At 44.4% G+C, this 17776-nt stretch overlaps 2 protein-coding genes across 2 annotated transcripts; both read right to left on the reverse strand.

Annotated features, from left to right (window-relative positions):
- Positions 1-7217: 7217 nt before the first annotated feature.
- LOC140579599 (claudin-4-like) lies at positions 7218-8393 on the reverse strand. The gene has a single exon (XM_072702271.1). The coding sequence runs from the start codon at positions 8337-8339 to the stop codon at positions 7677-7679; it is 663 nt and encodes a 220-aa protein (XP_072558372.1). The 5' UTR covers positions 8340-8393; the 3' UTR covers positions 7218-7676.
- A 3403-nt stretch (positions 8394-11796) lies between these two features.
- Positions 11797-13161, reverse strand: LOC140577605 (claudin-like protein ZF-A89). The gene has a single exon (XM_072702272.1). It carries the CDS (start codon positions 12952-12954, stop codon positions 12322-12324), a length of 633 nt encoding a protein of 210 aa, XP_072558373.1. The 5' UTR covers positions 12955-13161; the 3' UTR covers positions 11797-12321.
- Between the last annotated feature and the right edge of the window lie 4615 nt (positions 13162-17776).

Genomic DNA, 17776 nt, shown 5'->3' on the forward strand with positions numbered 1-17776 from the left:
AACAACCCAGTGTGGGGCGCCGTCCCATCGCAGGGCACACTTACACACCAGTCACTCACACATGCACACCTACGGGCAATTTGGCAACTCTAATTAACCTCAGCATGTTTTTGGGGTGCAGAGGGAAACTGAAGCACCTGGATAAAATCCCTTGAAGACAGAGGGAGAACAGGCACACATGGAACCCTGGCAGAGACTTGAATCCTAGTCCCAGAGGAAACATCAGGGGGACTAGCTGAACCCCTTCTGTACTGTAAGCAGGTGCTAAAACCCCAAACCACAGAATATTCAAATGGTAACTAGTTTATTATGTTACAAAGATAAAACCCAGAAATCATATATTCCAAGCTCACAAACCCACAACAACCAAACGAGCAGGTAAATTTCCTATAACCCACCACAGCACTACACAGAAAAAAACAGAATATAAAATAATAATAATAATAAATAATAAATAATAAATAATAAATAATAATAATAATAATAATAATAATAATAATAATAATAATAATAATAATAATAATAATAATAATAATCCACACACAAACCAAAAAAAAAAAAAAAAGTTTACATGGGCCCATGATAAAACATAAAATGTATCCAACAGGGTAATTGGAAGGAAGTCCACAATCCGTCGATGGTCACTGCCACAGCTCCAATCTTCTTAATTCGGAGCCGACCAATCAGACGACTCCTCGATGCACGCCGCTCGTCAGGCACTTGAAAGAGAAACCAGCACGGAAAAGGGAACAGGGCAATAAATAGCCAGACCAGCCACCGCTAATACCCACCAGGAATACAAACCCACCAGGAATACAAACGTTCATTTAAACACAGGATCACCAGGCACTTAAATCACACCAGGTCCCGCTACCGATCGTCTGTCCAGAGTTCGACTCGCTCCGTCTTTCCGTTCCGCCCCCCCCCAGTCTCTCGCACACTTCCCCATATACTTTAAACAATAAATCAATTAAACACTCACACGTGCAAATCACAAATTTCACACAAACCACATCGAAATTAAAAAGCACACGCTATCCAATATAATTAACACCCCAATCAAGAAAAAAAATAAATAAAATAAAACATCCCTCCCCTTCTCCCTCACATTGCCTGTTAGGATGCCGACCCAGGAACGAGGCAGACCCCGAAATGCAGGAGCCGGGTTTATTTACACAAACAAAGCCAATCACACGCAGTGCCAAAGGGGAAATCCGTAGGAATAGTCGGGTCGGGCGCTGAAGGGTCGAAGCCGGGTAAATCAGTCCTACAAAGAGGGACGGGACGATGAGACGAAGGGATGGATCAGGCAGGACGAGTGGATCAGGCAGGCAGGAGAAACGAGGCAAGCAGGAACGGGGACGAAGGCAGGGCGAGCGGGACCAGGCAGGGATGCAGGGCAGGCGGGACAGCAGGGCACGGCGAAACAGGCAGGGAAAGGAGAGGAAACACAAGACAGGTAAACGCTCGGTAATGCTCCGGTACATGGCAACAATACTTCGCACCGGCTGTCAGTACTGCTAAGCCTTAAGTATAGGTCCGGCAAATGAGGATGATTGCTAAGTGCTGCGCTGCCCCACCTCTGTGGGCGTGACAGTACCCCCCCCCTGACGGCCGCCTCCAGGAGGGCGAGGAAGGCGCCGCGGCCGCCCACGGGGTCGCGGTGCTGGCCTCGACGGGTGTAAACGATGGAAGTCATCCAATAAACTGGTGTCCAGAATGTCGGTCCGTGGGACCCATGACCGCTCTTCGGGGCCAAAGCCCTCCCAGTCCACCAGGTATTGCAAACCCCCAGCCCGACGTCGGGAATTCAGAAGAGCCCGAACCTGATACACGGAGGAGCCATCCTGCACACTCGGGGGCGGCGGAACTGCCACTGGTGCCTGTGAGTGGGCTGGACTGTAACGGACCGGCTTGAGGAGAGAGGAATGAAACGTAGGGCATATGCGGTACACTGCGGGGAGTGCCAGTCGGAAGGAATCCGGACCCACCTTTCGCAGGATTCGAAAAGGCCCGATGAATCGTGCCGACAACTTACGGCAGGAAGGCAGTTTCAGGTTGCGGGTAGACAGCCAAACCTGCTGGCCCACCCGGTAAGGAGGGGCTGGCCGTCTGTGTTTGTCCGCTTGAGTCTTCTGCTTGGTGGCCTGTTTGGTCAAGGCTCGACGAGTTTGATGCCACACGCGGCTGGCTCCGTGGTACCATTCCTCGACCTGGGGAATGTCCCCTGGTGGGGTGTCCCAAGGGAAAAGAGGAGGACTGTACCCCAGGACACATTGAAAAGGAGACATGTTAGTGGTAGGGTTAACTCGAGCATTCAAGGCATACTCTGCCCAGACCAGGTGACGTGACCACTCAAGAGGTTTGTCTTTGCAGAGAAGCCTGAGAGCTTTGGACACCTCCTGGTTAGTCCGCTCGGCCAACCCATTGGATTGGGGGTGATAAGCCGAGGTGAGACTGACTGAGATGTGTAGCTTGGTGCACAGAGCCCTGAATACCCGGGAGGTGAATTGGGGACCCCGGTCTGACACGATATCCTCCGGCATTCCGTAGAAGCGAAAGACTCCTGTGATCAGTACCTCGGCGAGATCAGCGGCAGTAGGAAGCTTGGGCATGGAGAAGAGCCGACACATCTTCGAAAACCGATCTACCACCGTCAGAATGATAGTGTTGCCCTGTGAGGAGGGAAGGTCCGTGATGAAGTCCATAGCGAGGTGAGACCATGGACGCGATGGGACTGGGAGTGGATGGAGCAGGCCGGCTGGAGGTTGATGGGCTGACTTTAATTGAGCGCAGTCGGGGCAAGCGGCTACATATTTCTCCACGGCCTGTCTCCACCCAGGCCACCAATACCGTCGCGACACCAACCGTTGAGTTGTCGGAACCCCAGGATGTCCTGAACTGGGGGCTGTGTGAACCCACCGAAGCACAGCAGATTGGAGGTGGCGAGGTACATACCACCGACCGGTGGGACATCCTTGGGGTGGCGTTTGGCGCTCATTGGCGAGACGGAGCGCCTCTTCTAGGGACCAGGTAATGGGTGCGACAAAGCAGGAGGGTGGAAGGACAGTCTCAGCTGAAGGACGAGTCTCTGGTGGTTCATGTTGCCGAGACAGGGCATCCGCCTTGATGTTCCTCTTTCCTGGAAGGTACGTGACTTTAAAATCGAACCGGGCAAAGAGCATTGCCCACCGGGCTTGTCGTGGGTTGAGCCTCTTAGCCTGTTGTAGATACTCCAGGTTCCTATGGTCCGTAAACACCTGGAAGGGGTGACGGGCTCCCTCCAACCAATGCCGCCACTCCTCCAATGCCACCTTGATAGCAAGGAGTTCCCGGTCCCCGACATCATAATTTTGTTCTGCCGAGGTAAGTTTTTTGGACAGGAAAGCGCAAGGGTGCCTACGCCCAGTTATCGGATGTCGTTGGATAAGGATGGCTCCGACTCCGACGTTGGACGCGTCCACCTCCACCTCGAAGGGGAGATCCGGATTGGGTTGTTGGAGCACAGGGGCTGAGCTGAATGCCTGTTTAAGATGGTTGAAAGACCTCTCAGCCTCGGGAGTCCACCTTAATCTGGTACTCTGACCTCTGGTTAGAGACGTAAGAGGAGCAGCTACCTGACTGAAATTACGAATAAACCGCCTGTAGAAATTAGCAAACCCCAGAAATCGTTGCAGTTCCTTGAGACTATGAGGACGCGGCCATTGGAGAATGGCCGTTACCTTGCTCTCATCCATGGCCACCTCTGCGGGACGGATGATGTAGCCCAAAAACTGTACTTGGGTCCGATGGAATTCACATTTCTCTCCCTTGGCGAAGAGACGGTATTCACGTAACTTTTGAAGAACCTGGCTGACGTGGGAGAGATGCTGAGCCCGAGAAGACGAATAAATTAAGATGTCATCGATATAGACGACCACAAACCGGTTGATCATCTCCCGGAAGACCGTATTCATAAATGCTTGAAAGATCGAGGGGCTGTTCGCCAACCCATATGGCATAACCCGGTACTCATATTGACCAGTACTAGTGATAAACGAGGTCTTCCACTCATCCCCCCGACGGATCCTGACCAAATTGTAGGCGCTGCGGAGGTCCAACTTCGTAAAGATAACAGCTTTTCGAAGCTGTTCCAGAGCGGAGGGGATTAAAGGCAGTGGTTCCCTCCGTTTGACCGTGATGGCATTAAGCGCCCTGTAGTCGATACAGGGGCGTAATCCTCCGTCCTTCTTTTTAATAAAGAAGAACCCAGCGGTAATCGGGGAAGTGGAGGGAACTATAATACCTTGCATGAGCCCCTCTTTTATATACGTCTCCATGGCTTCCTCCTCTGCTAGGGACAGGGGATAGACGTGACCTTTGGGCATGGTTGCCCCCTCCAAGAGGTTTATGGAGCAGTCGCACTCTCGATGCGGTGGTAACCTGAAGGAGAGTTCTTTACTGAAGACGTCCTGGTACTCTTCGTACTCGGCGGGAATCTGGGAAAGGTCCTCAGGTTCTGGGCTTTCGATGGAAGACACAAAGCAAGGCACAGGCATACAATGATGAAAGCAATATGAGGACCAAGATACGAGTTCCCCAGTACGCCAATTGATGAGGGGGTTGTGTCTCCTCAACCACGGGTGACCAAGGATAAGGGGATCCTTAGCCTTGGGGAGAACCAGGAAATCAAGAATCTCTGTGTGGAGCAGACCGACCTGGAGGGAGATGGGTCCGGTCCGTTGACTCACAGTTCCCCCTGGTAGAGGTTCTCCATTGACTCCCAGTACAGCCACAGGGTTTGAGAGAGGCTGGATAGGGACTCCAATGTCACGAGCGAAGGAGAGGCTGATGAAGTTCCCCGCGGCTCCTGAATCCACAAGGGCCCGTGCGTGTTGTCCCTCCCCCACACCCGTGAGGGTAACAGGAACAGTGACTTGAACCAGTGAAACCCCAAGAAGCGAAGATGTGCCTACCTTTGTGGAGGTCCCAAGTCTTGGTGGTCGGCTGGGACAGGAACGCAGCAGATGTCCGGCCTCACCGCAGTACATACATAAGCCCTGAGTTGCCCTTCGGTTGCGTTCCTGGGTGGACAGGGGGGCCCGGCCTAATTGCATAGGTTCTGGGGTTTCTTCGGAGGACAGAGGCATGGGGGAGGCTTGTACCGGGCGCGGTCGTCTTCTCCGGCGTTCACGGATGCTGTTATCAATCGTCACGGAGAGAGCAATGTACTCTTCAAAGGAGAGAGCAGTACCCCGGGAGGTCAACTCATCTTGCATCTCCGTATTTAATGCGCGCCGGTACAGAATCCGCAGTACCTCCTCCGGCCACCGGAGGCCTGCAGCCACGGTGCGGAACTCCAAAGCGAAGTCTGCGACCGGACGTGATCCCTGTTTCAGATCAAACAACCTCTCGCCTAGGCTGCGTCCCACAGCTGGATGGTTGAAGATCTCTTTAAATGCTTGCTGGAAATCGCGTGCAGAATCCAGCAACGGGCTGTCATCCAGCCATAAGGCTGTAGCCCACTCACGCGCGCGTCCGGTAAGTAGTGAAATTAAAAAGCGGATTCGAGCAGTCTCCTCCACAAACCGCTCTGGGTGCTCTTCTACGTAGAGCCCACATTGCATTAGAAATGCCTGGCATTGATCTGGGTTACCGTCGTATTTCTCGGGCATCGCGACGGGGACAGATGCAGACGCCCGGGGTGGAGAAGCAGGTAAGCCGATCGGCGCAGCGCGAGCCTCCAGGAGCTGCGTGACCGCTGTGGTCAGGTGATCGATTTGCTGTTGTAGGCTTTGGTGCTCCGCGGGGTCCATCGTAGGGCGAAGTATTCTGTTAGGATGCCGACCCAGGAACGAGGCAGACCCCGAAATGCAGGAGCCGGGTTTATTTACACAAACAAAGCCAATCACACGCAGTGCCAAAGGGGAAATCCGTAGGAATAGTCGGGTCGGGCGCTGAAGGGTCGAAGCCGGGTAAATCAGTCCTACAAAGAGGGACGGGACGATGAGACGAAGGGATGGATCAGGCAGGACGAGTGGATCAGGCAGGCAGGAGAAACGAGGCAAGCAGGAACGGGGACGAAGGCAGGGCGAGCGGGACCAGGCAGGGATGCAGGGCAGGCGGGACAGCAGGGCACGGCGAAACAGGCAGGGAAAGGAGAGGAAACACAAGACAGGTAAACGCTCGGTAATGCTCCGGTACATGGCAACAATACTTCGCACCGGCTGTCAGTACTGCTAAGCCTTAAGTATAGGTCCGGCAAATGAGGATGATTGCTAAGTGCTGCGCTGCCCCACCTCTGTGGGCGTGACATTGCCTGACAGAAACTGTATAATAAAAACTGCGCTATTTATTATTTATTTGTATGTTGTATACAGGTAACTCTGAGCTGGATTAAAAACTTTATAGAACTTTAGCCGCAAAAGCATAGCATGACATTTCCATAAGTTTTTCATTCTTCAACGAAAACAAAAGTGCTGAAGTCCTCACTTGATGCAATAACCTAAAAATTAGTATACAGGTAAACGTAACGTGGCTCTCAGATGTTACTACTTTCATCTTATCGTCTGAAAGTAAAACTTATTAAGAGTCCATATATAGTGAAAAATATATAGTATTATAGGCTCGAAGTGGGTTTTATGCGGTGATAAAACTACTATCCAATATTTTCGTTTAAAAGTGTATATGTAAATGCATAAAATCGTAATTCAAATGACAAACCAATTAAAACATTTGTGAATGCCGCTTCAATTTGAAGAATGAGCCTTAATAAAATTATGGACGAAATCTTGTTTATACACCAACAAATCCTTATTCCTCTCCATGTATGTGATTCGGGCAACGCAAAATGATTGTTTTCTAAATGCATTTTTCATTTATTTTATTATCTCTAGTTTTTATTAGATTTCTTTTTTTTTGTCGGTTTGGCGTAGCTTGTAAGCCCCAAATATAAGCGATGACTTCCTGGAACTTTAACGTCGTTATTTGCACTATCGGACTTTATGAAAGACAAACACACTAAATTTAACTTTCAGCACAATAATACAAGGCCAATGGTTTTGTAACATTTTGCTATTATACTATGTCGCCCGAGGGTTCTCAGGATAATTGAATTAGCGAATGGAAAAATTTAACACTTTTTATTCTCCAGGCTTTCACGCGTAACATGAATTCAGAACTCACACACTAATATGTTTTTCAAAATATTTATTTTACACATTTGAAACAGTCTCCGATTTTTGATTCCGGTGCTTGGGTTTTTAAACAAAAACACAATTAAGTTGTATGTTATACAGAAATAAGCGAAACTACATGGAATGTTTCCGTAGCTGGCAGAAATCGAAGGAACGCTGCCACCATTTGTTTATAAAAAGCCATAATGCTACAGAAACACATATACTTTATACGTAGAGATCTGAGACGATGTATCACACGCGCACCCCAGTACATGTAACAATTTTGGTATGTAACGCACAGACTTTTACATTTAAGTCCGCGCGTCTCTCACTCTTCAGTGACAATAGTCCCGTACACTGTACAAAACACTTATTTTTGTCATTTTACAGAACTCAGCTTATGAGTCCACGCGACGTCCATATGTCCGTATATTAATCGGGGTTTTTAACTTGGTATAAAAACAAAAAGTGAATGACAAAGGAAACACTTGCCAAAAATAGAGCGATTGACGGTTGTGATTAAATTTCCTTTTTTGTTGTTGACCACTCTTTAACATATTCATTGCTATCAGCCGTCGATCTTGGCTGGGAGTACTTAACATTGTAGCCCTTGTCCTCCTTAGGGGGGCACGAGGTACACAGCAGGCCACCACCTAGGATCAGCAAACCAGCAGCTCCCCCGCCAATGTGCAGTAAGGCTTCCAGCAATCTCTGTTGGACTTTTGTCAGCAAAGGGTTGTAGAAATCCTGGATGATTGTATTAGCTGACCAGCAGACTGGGATGAGGCAGAGGACACCAGCGATGATGAAGGCAACGCCACTGCCGATGGTTACCTTTGCCTTTGAAGCTTCATCCACAATGCAGTTGGTGCATTTTCCACCAGCCACAGCCAGCAGAGTGGCATTAAGGGCCATGATGATGGAGGTGACAACCAGGGTGCGGGCGGCCTGCAGGTCCTGGGGCAGGGCGAGCATGGAGTCGTAGACCTTGCACTGTATCTGCCCTGTGCTTTGGGTCACGCAATTCATCCACAAGCCTTCATAGATGATTTGCGGTTTCATGATGTTGGCTCCGATGAAGGCAGTCACTCTCCACATGGGCAGGACGCACACGATGATGACCCCGAGAAATCCGATGATGGCCAGGGCCAATCCTTGAAGCTCCTTTCCCATACACGCCATTGTGAGTCTTCTCTTCAATGTGTAGCTTTCTCAGGAGCAACGCAGAAAGCAGGACAGAGAGGAGTCTTGCCCTCCCTGGGCTGACATTTGTTATATATTCCCAGGGTAGTTTCTCTCCACCTCCTCAAGACGAAACGACTTCATGGATGGAACTTCCCATCAAACTTCATTCTTTTTTCTTTCCCTGTTTGCCAACTTGAATCCATAGTCAACAGACTATGCATGATATTTTCATTTCGGTACAATGCAGCTCCAATTTCCATGCATGTAACAGGTTTATTACCTTCTGAATAGTTTGCAAGGGTTTGCGTGGGCGTGAAAGACCGAGTGTTATGCCAGATGCATGAGAGTTGTCAGTTCTGAAAGTGTGTGTGTATGTGTGTGTGTGTGTGTGTGTGTGTGTATATATATATATATATATATATATATATATTTATATATATAAATAATCGCTTTTACCTTACACCACCTAAAGGCTGGTTAATACCTTTATCGCGTGTGCTTTTGGTCTGTGACCAGTCATGCGTACGGAATCTTGTGTTTGAAGTACATTTGTCCGTGGACATAGATAGTCGCGGTTGGTTCATGCATACAGTAGTGATAATCCATCAGGCAGGAGGGGGCAGATATTTTGCAACAGAAACATGCAAAAAGACAGGCAGTATAGTGAAATGTGAAAGTGTTTGACAGAGCGAACCATTATTATGAAAAGAAGTACCTGTATTATGAAAAAAGCTGTTTCCAAAAACAGAATTTTTATTCTTGTTAAACACTGAAAAGTTGAGTGAACAACTGTAAATGAAAATATAAGTCAAAACAAGTTTCCTTTATAACATGGAAAGAGTATGTAACGGAGCATGTCTGACATCCTGTTAACTGGTTGTGTGATGATGGCATAGTCAAATTCAAGGCTGTCCTTCAACTTTAAATGCACTAGTTAACTGTTTCATTCCAAAAAACAGAGCAGTATTTAATGTCGCTTGTAGGGTGTGGTCCAGGTGTTAATTAGGGGACATTATCCCCGCCGTTTTCGGCAAATTGCTTTAGGGTATCAGAGATACCGGGAATCCCGGGAGGGGGTGAAAGGAGAAGTGGCACCGCTATGTCGTAGTGAGCAGGGTTCCAGGGGGGTTTCCGACAGCCAATTCTGCTATGTGGCTACACACCTGGTTCAGTAGACGAGGCTATTCGAACCCTTGTTCTACATGCATACTGACGAAGGAGTGTTTTGGAAAAATAAAACAAAATGAAGTAGTCATACCTGTCTGGTTTGTTTCAGTGAAATACTACAAGAAATTAGAGGAATATAATTTACAATAACTTTCCTGGATAAGATTCAAAAATTTTATTTGTCACATAGGCCTACATGAATGTACTGGTTCACCAGCAGTGAAATTAAATTGCCGCTACTCCAGACAAATGAACATAAAGTCATAATCATTGCAACACGTAATTTAAAAAAAACTATATCCACCCATTTTGTGTAGCCGCTTGTCTTATGTAGGGTCACAGCGGTCCTAATCAAATGCGATTGCACCCCCTGCTGGTCAGATGAAAATGATATTTCAACATATGCAGTTCAATTATATAAAATAATACAGTAAAGTTACATTTGAAAATTTGGCTTGTGTTAATGTCAAATAGCAATTCATTTTAATTGTATTAATTTTTGGTCAATTTATCTGAATGAATGATTTGTTGGGTTGATTTGTTTCATCTTCCGGGCGAAAAACCTAGCGTTGATTGTTGCGCCTTCCCATCGAAGGTTTGCGCACCCATTCCTACCTACATACAATTTGGCTGAATTTACAAGCTATATACACACGTTGAGTCGGAGCACAGAATCGAAATCAGGTCTTTGAAATGGGAGGCAACAGTGCTAGCCAAGGGCGTAACTTTGGCTGGAACATTGGGGGGAGGGGGTTGAGGTCTCCACCGATTACGGGGGAAACATGATTATTGGGGGGGTTGTATTAGCTGGATTTGATTTATTGGTGGGACTACAACCTCATCCTCCCCGTAATTTACGCCCATGGTACTAGCCACTGCACCGATGTGCTGACCGTGTTTGTGGACATGGTGTTTTATTTGGTGCGCGGAGTAGAAAGCAAGAGGTTACAGTCTTCAGCTTTCCTCTTCTATTAGCCTCCAGTATTTTATTGTTTATTTAGTCCGGGTTTCTCTTCAATGTATTACCTTTATTCCCCAAGTATCACCTTTGTAAATGTTAGTACTTAGCCCTACCTGCAAACTGGTTTTGGATTACATTCCATCCATTTCTGTAACCGCTTATCCGATTCAGGGTTGCGGGGTTCCGGAGCTCCTCCCCCAGGCTACCTACGCATGGCAAGGAACAACCCAGTATGGGGCGCCATCCCAATGCAGGGCACACCTACACACCAGACACTCACACATGCACACCTACGGGCAATTTGGCAACTCTATTTAACCTCAGCATGTTTTTGGGGTGCAGAGGGAAACTGAGAAAACCCCTCGAAGACAGAGGGAGAACAGGCACGCATGGAACCCTGGCAGAGACTTGAATCCTGGTCCCAGAGGAAACTATGGGATGTATGTTGTATACAGGAACTCATGTAAACGGTTCCTCCTCAATTTGTTGGCTTAGCCCACACGCTCCCCCCCCCCGGCTGTGAAGAGGTAACTCTGAGCTGGATTAAAAGAACTTTAGCCGCAAAAGCATAGCATAACATTTCCATAAGTTTTTCATTCTTCAGCGAAAACAAAAGTGCTGAAGACCTCACTTGATGCGATAACCTAAAAACTAGTAAACGAGTAAACGTAATGTGGCTCTCAGATGTTACTACTTTCATCTTATCGTCTGAAAGTAAGAAATTTAACTTATTATAAGTCCATAGTGAAAAAATATATTATAGGCTCGAAGTGGGTTTTATGCGGTAATAAAACTACTATCCAATATTTTCGTTTAAAAGTGTATATGTAAATGCATAAAATTGTAATTCAAATCACAAACCAATTAAAACATTTGTGAATGCCGCTTCAATTTGAAGAATGAGCCTTAATAAAATTATGGACGAAATCTTGTTTATACACCAACAAATCCTTATTCCTGTCTATGTATGTGATTCGGGCAGCGCACAATTATTGTTTTCTATAAATGCATTTTTCATTTATTTTATTATCTGTATTTTTTTATTATGTTTAATTTTTTTTCTCGGTTTGGCGTAGCTTTCAAGCCCCAAATATAAGCAATGACTTCCTGGAACTTTAACGTCGTTATTTGCACTATCGGACTCAAAGACAAACACATTAAATTTAACTTTCAGCACAATAATACAAGTTCAGTCGTTTTGTAACATTTTGCTATTATATCGCCCGAGGGTTCTCGGGATAATTGAATTAACGAATGGAAAAATGTAACTCTTTTTATTCTCCAGGCTTTCACGCGTAACATAAATTCAGAACTCACACACTAATATGTTTTTCAAAATATTTATTTAACACATTTGAAACAGTCTCCGATTTTTGATTCCGGTGCTTGAATTTTTAAACAAAAACACAATTAAGTTGTATGCTATACAGAAATAAGCGAAACTACATGGAATGTTTCCGTAACTGGCAGAAATCGAAGGAACGCTGCCACCATTTGTTTATAAAAAGCCATAATGCTACAGAAACACATATACTTTATACGTAGAGATCTGAGACGATGTATCACACGCGCACCCCAGTACATGTAACAATTTTCGTATGTACGCACAGACTTTTACATTTAAGTCCGCGCGTCTCTCACTCTTCAGTGACAATAGTCCCGTCCACTGTACAAAACACTTATTTTTGTCATTTTACAGAACTCGGCTTATGAGTCCACGCGACGTCCATATGTCCGTATTTTAATCGGAGTTTTTAACTCGGTACAAAAAACAAAACGTGAATGACAAAGGAAACGCCAAAAATAAAGCGATTGATTGTTGTGGATGATTTCTGGTGTTGACCACCACTCTTAAACATATGCCTTGCTATTAGCTGTAGATCTTGGCTGGGAGTACTTAACATTGTAGCCCTTGTCCTCCTTGGGGGGGCATGAGGTACACAGCAGGCCACCACCTAGGATCAGCAAACCAGCAGCTCCCCAGCCAATGTACAGTGAGGCTCCCAGCTCTCTGCGCTGGGCTTCTGTCAGCAGAGGGTTGTAGAAATCCTGGATGATTGTATTAGCTGACCAGCAGACTGGGATGAGGCAGAGGACACCAGCGATGATGAAGGCAACGCCACTGCCGATGGTTACCTTTGCCTTTGAAGCTTCCTCCTCGATACAGTTGGTGCATTTTCCGCCGACCACAGCCAGCAGGATGGCGAAGAAGGACACGATGATGGAGATGACGACCAGGGCGCGGGCGGCCTGCAGGTCCTGGGGCAGGGCGAGCATGGAATCATAGATCTTGCACTGCATCTGCCCTGTGCTCTGGGTCACGCAGTTCATCCACAAGCCTTCCCAGATGATTTGTGCTGTCACGATGTTGGCTCCGATGAAGGCAGTCACTCTCCACATGGGCAGGGCGCACACGATGATGACCCCAAGAAATCCGATGATGGCCAGGGCCAATCCTAGAAGCTCCTTTCCCATGGATGCCATCGTGAACTTTTTCTGTAACTCTGCAGTGAAGAACAAATTAGCAACTCCTTGAGCAGTGGTTAGTCTCAGCCAGAGATGAAACAGCAGTGGGGTCTTTTCTTGGTTCCTGTTTGTTTATAAGCTTTACAAAAGGGGGAGGAGTTTCCATTATATAACAAGCAGAACACCTTGTAGCCCTCTTGTCAAACTCCAGTCTATCTTGCTGTCCATTAATTCCTAGAAAGAAAAAACTCTAAACTGGTTTCAGTTGACACCCCTGAAAGCCTCGTATCTAACGCCAAAGAAGGTTGTTCCAGAAAATCTTGTTAGGTCAGTTGTCTCGTTTGGTTAAATAACTAACAACAATGCAGTTGTTAGCTTTTGCGTAACAAGCAGACACACCCGGCAGGAACTGTAGTGCGGTTCATTGGGTTATTTTGACTAGACCACGGTTATTATCATTAATAAAAACTTAAATGATAATAAAGCGTTTTCGTAAACTGACATAATATCAGATACGAACGTAAAATTTTAAAACTACAATTAAACGAAATTGCTTCCAGAATTGAAACAAAATAAAAACAAACGTTACATGATTTCCGTTACCATTTTAAAAATGCTGTTTAGCTAAAGTAAATACATAATGATTTATCTTTAATTACACTGATCCACAAATTGTGTACTTTTTTGTCGCCTGAATCAAGATGGATTAATCTTACCGTATTTTTGTGTATCTAATTGTAATTTCCCTCCCAAGGATTTGGAGGGAATCAAAATTATACTTAATATACTTTCATATTTTTACAGTATGTGTGCGTGATGGAAGTAAGTCATCCAAAAGGTCCACTCCGGCCAAACAGACTGACGGGTCTTTGTTCACTTTTGTAAATCTTGAAATTGTTCACAAATAGACAAAAAATCAGAAATAAATGTATTATTATTATTAATAATACTACTAATACTAATAATAATACGACTATTACTACTACTACTACTACTACTACTAATAATAATAATAATGTCCATTCGTACAGTGCTGTTATGTAGGTTTTGTCCGATTATGTTTGTATAATCGCACCGAAATTTCCCTGTGTGTAATATAGTTCATCATGTCTTATCCTTATCGTCTTGTCTTAAACTTTAATAAGTCCACACATTCTTAATAAGGAATTATATGCTATCAATATAGCCTAAAATGACTTCACTTGAATACTATGGGTGATGCCAGATTCTGAGCGTATTTCTGAAATCAGCATAACAAGTGCCTTCCATAAATGACAAAATCTTTGTTCACTAGCTTTACATTAGTAATACCTGCATAGAGAACATGCTTTTCCCCATACAGAGGCCATTTTATGGGTGCACCAATTGGGTGGGTGGTGGTATATTATTTCTTGAGATTGATGAATGACCCGATGAAATCCCTTGCCCACCACTACGGAAAATGGTTGGTCATCCTACGCAATCATCGCCGTTATTTTAGTGGTTATGTAAGTTTAAATATCAGCGGGCTATATCTTCCAAAATGGACACATTGGACCGATATATGGAACATCTCTATGAATTGTCTTTTCGTGTCGTAGTCTTTAAAAATGAGACCCGTTCAACTTTCAGTCTATATCTAGACACAAACTAACACAAACTGAAATATCCCAAGTAGAAATCTATATTTTAAAAAATAATAAAAAGCAATAAAACCACACTGAGAGCTAACTGGAACTGAACTGGATTTCAAATGAAAATTGAAATGTAGATAAAAATAAAAACTAAATTGAAAAATAACACTGGACCACACATTTTCTGTCTTTTTATTTCAGTTATGATCTTAGTTCCCATTTTTTGCTTGCTCATTTGTTTGTTTGTTTATTTATTTTTTACCAGTTCCGCATACCTGTCAAGTTTTGGATTGGAAAATAAAGGAAGTTTCCGGCACCCACCACGAGCCATCCCACCACCCCAACCAAGCTCCAGTATCCCTTACATTTTAAGACAGGTGTACAAGAAATCTAAAATAACCACTTGTCATTTACATTTTATTTTCATTACACATTTTCTCTTAATTTCTCATGTTCACTCATGTGGCTCTCTGGCATTCACTATAATGACTTATTATAGAGATTTGTTGCAGAATTTGTATCCTTGTTGAAGTCGTCACAGAAGGTGAAAGTAACGTTGTTTTTAGCACACAGCATTGCCATTTTAAATTCCGCATTTATGACCTGGTTAATGTTGTGAATGACCTGAAGACTACTGCAGGTGGCAGTTCTCGCGAGGCTACTGACAGTTCAGTTTGGAGAGGCAGATGATTTTTTTTTTTAAATGATCTTATAATACGGGATATTTACGGGAAAATACTAATACGGGAGGACGGCGGGAAAGAGGGGTAAAATACGGTAGTTTCCCGGCCAAAACGGGAGACTTGACAGCTATGGTTCCGCACACCAGTAGATGCTAAAATATATATCGTGATTTTCAGTCCAGTGTGTATCCCTGCTTCCAGATATTCAGGACGGTATACAGCTTGGTCCACAGGGATGGTACATGGCTCTTCATACTGGTCAATTAGCTGTGGAATAATGTTGTAACATATTAGGCTACACCCCTGTTATGAATAATGCGTAGAACATTTTGTAGAAACTCAGTCGAGACGTAGACAACCAGGAAACAGCCATGGCTGTATCAGGGTGTATCTCATCTGAAACGATGACGCACGCAGATGTGTGCATGAGTTTCCGCGCTATTTGCATTTAAAAGACGACCTTCAAAAGACGACTGGCAATTGGCAGAACTGCAATTACAAAGAAAGAAAGAAAAACTACTGGCATACTGCAGGGGGTTTTGGGGGGGGGAGGGGGGAGTAGGCGGTTTCGAGCAGAAAGCCAGTGCCCATGTGACAACATGCACACCCCCCCCCCGCCCTCCTAAATACGTATGCCGCTTGGCTGCGATATAAATATATTATTATTACTATTATTATTATTTGCATTTATATATTAGGCTAAAACACAAACGTAAGCATATTTTCTTGACGGACTCAACGTGGGTGCGCCATGTGGTCGAGTCGCTTAAGCTGATGAAAAGCAAAGTTAACGACAGAAAAAAATAATCAGGCTTGTGGAAGCAAGCCAGTCTATAAACAAGAAATCAGAGTGAATTACATATTTGTAGAAACTGTAAAATATGACTGCAAAGCATTGGATAACATCGGTTTTCAAAATGATTTTTTGCTTCTTAATGCTCGTAGTCTTGTTTAAGTGATACTTAGAGGACATTAAGGTCAAATGCATCTGATCTTCACCCCCTATAACAAAACAACTGGTCCGTGTCTGCCACCTCAGTTGAAATGATCTAGAACCGCCACTGACTGACATAACCCTAATAATTAAGTTCATAATTACTGAAAATTTAAGGTTGTATAAGATGGACAATGAAAAAGCAGTACTAGAAGAATATCGATGTTTTTCTAAACTTTGGTGCTGATAAAAACTTCAGGCCATGGATATTGTGCGGAAGGCCTGCTGATTTATTATGTTCACTGTTGTCATACGCAAAACTTAGGCAAAAGCGTAAGGTGAACGCTACGCCATGTGTTTTCTTAATTTTTAATGTTTCATGTAGGCTATATCGAGATATGATGGGCGATAAACTGTCGAGTATATATATACGAGTCACTCGAACGCAGTGATGGTTTTTTGGCGATCATTAACATAAGAGGAGCGGATATTTCCTTGCATCAATGCCGTGTTTCGAATGTTTAATATTGAATTTATTTATGTAGATTTGTGTTACGTTTACCTCGGATGTCATGCGACGCCATGTTAACATACCGGCTTATTAGATTAGCCCAGCATAAGCCTATTGTTTTACTTCATGAATCATAATTCTTTATTGTTACTTGTTAAACTGGCGGGATGTAAGCTTAAAGTCATAGTAAGATAACTGTTGATTTAATTTTGTTAAATTGATTATTATTTGGATGCCACAGGGTCTCCGCCGTGGCTCCGTGTGTGTTATTTTCTGCTTTTAAAAGCACACACGCAAGAGCCTTGTTAATAACTCTCACAAGTCTTCATCAAGAGTTAATAAAGCCAGATTTTCTAAACGATTGTACAGATCCAGGCGTAATCAATTTCGGTGACTGAAACGTTCTGTAAGGAAAATATTCTACTGACACGTATAGGATATTTGCTATGATTTAAAAATAAAGTGAATAAAAACGAAGTTAAAATGAACAAAAAGAACAGTACTCTACGAACGGAACATTAAATAGTTAAAATTTCGTTTGGTTGCGGGTGAATGCACGTTAGTTTCTGGTCAGAGAGTCCTTGGAACTGTGTACTTTTCGGGCGTAGAATTTAAGTGGCATTTAAAAATGTTTGCTACGAACATGAAATTATTGAAATAGCTATAGCCTACCTACATCAGTACTTTGTACTAATCTATATATGCCTAATAATAGTACTATAATAATAAGTAAAAAAGCGGGGTGGGGTGGGGTGGGTGCGGTAAAGGCCAGTTCATATTTAATTTTTCCGCGTGCGCTTTCGGTTGTGGACAAGGGGACTGCGCGTGTAGCCCCGCCGATTTTTATGTCTAGCGGAAACCTTGCGCATCCGACCGCAAGGACTGAGCATATACAAGATAATTGATTAGGTATTTCCAGTAGGTGGCACAGTGGACTTTCACAGATCAACGGTCAACCACGGAAAACTAGAGGAAGAATAATTCTAGTAGTAGTGGTAGTATCGGTGAGCAGCTGTATGAAGAGGGTAATTGGAGGGCCCCGCATATTTAATTTTTCATACTGTCAAGACATTATACCGAGGTGGATATTTTAAAAAGC

This window comes from Paramormyrops kingsleyae, chromosome 18, assembly GCF_048594095.1.
Source record: "Paramormyrops kingsleyae isolate MSU_618 chromosome 18, PKINGS_0.4, whole genome shotgun sequence".
Classification (NCBI taxonomy): domain Eukaryota; kingdom Metazoa; phylum Chordata; class Actinopteri; order Osteoglossiformes; family Mormyridae; genus Paramormyrops; species Paramormyrops kingsleyae.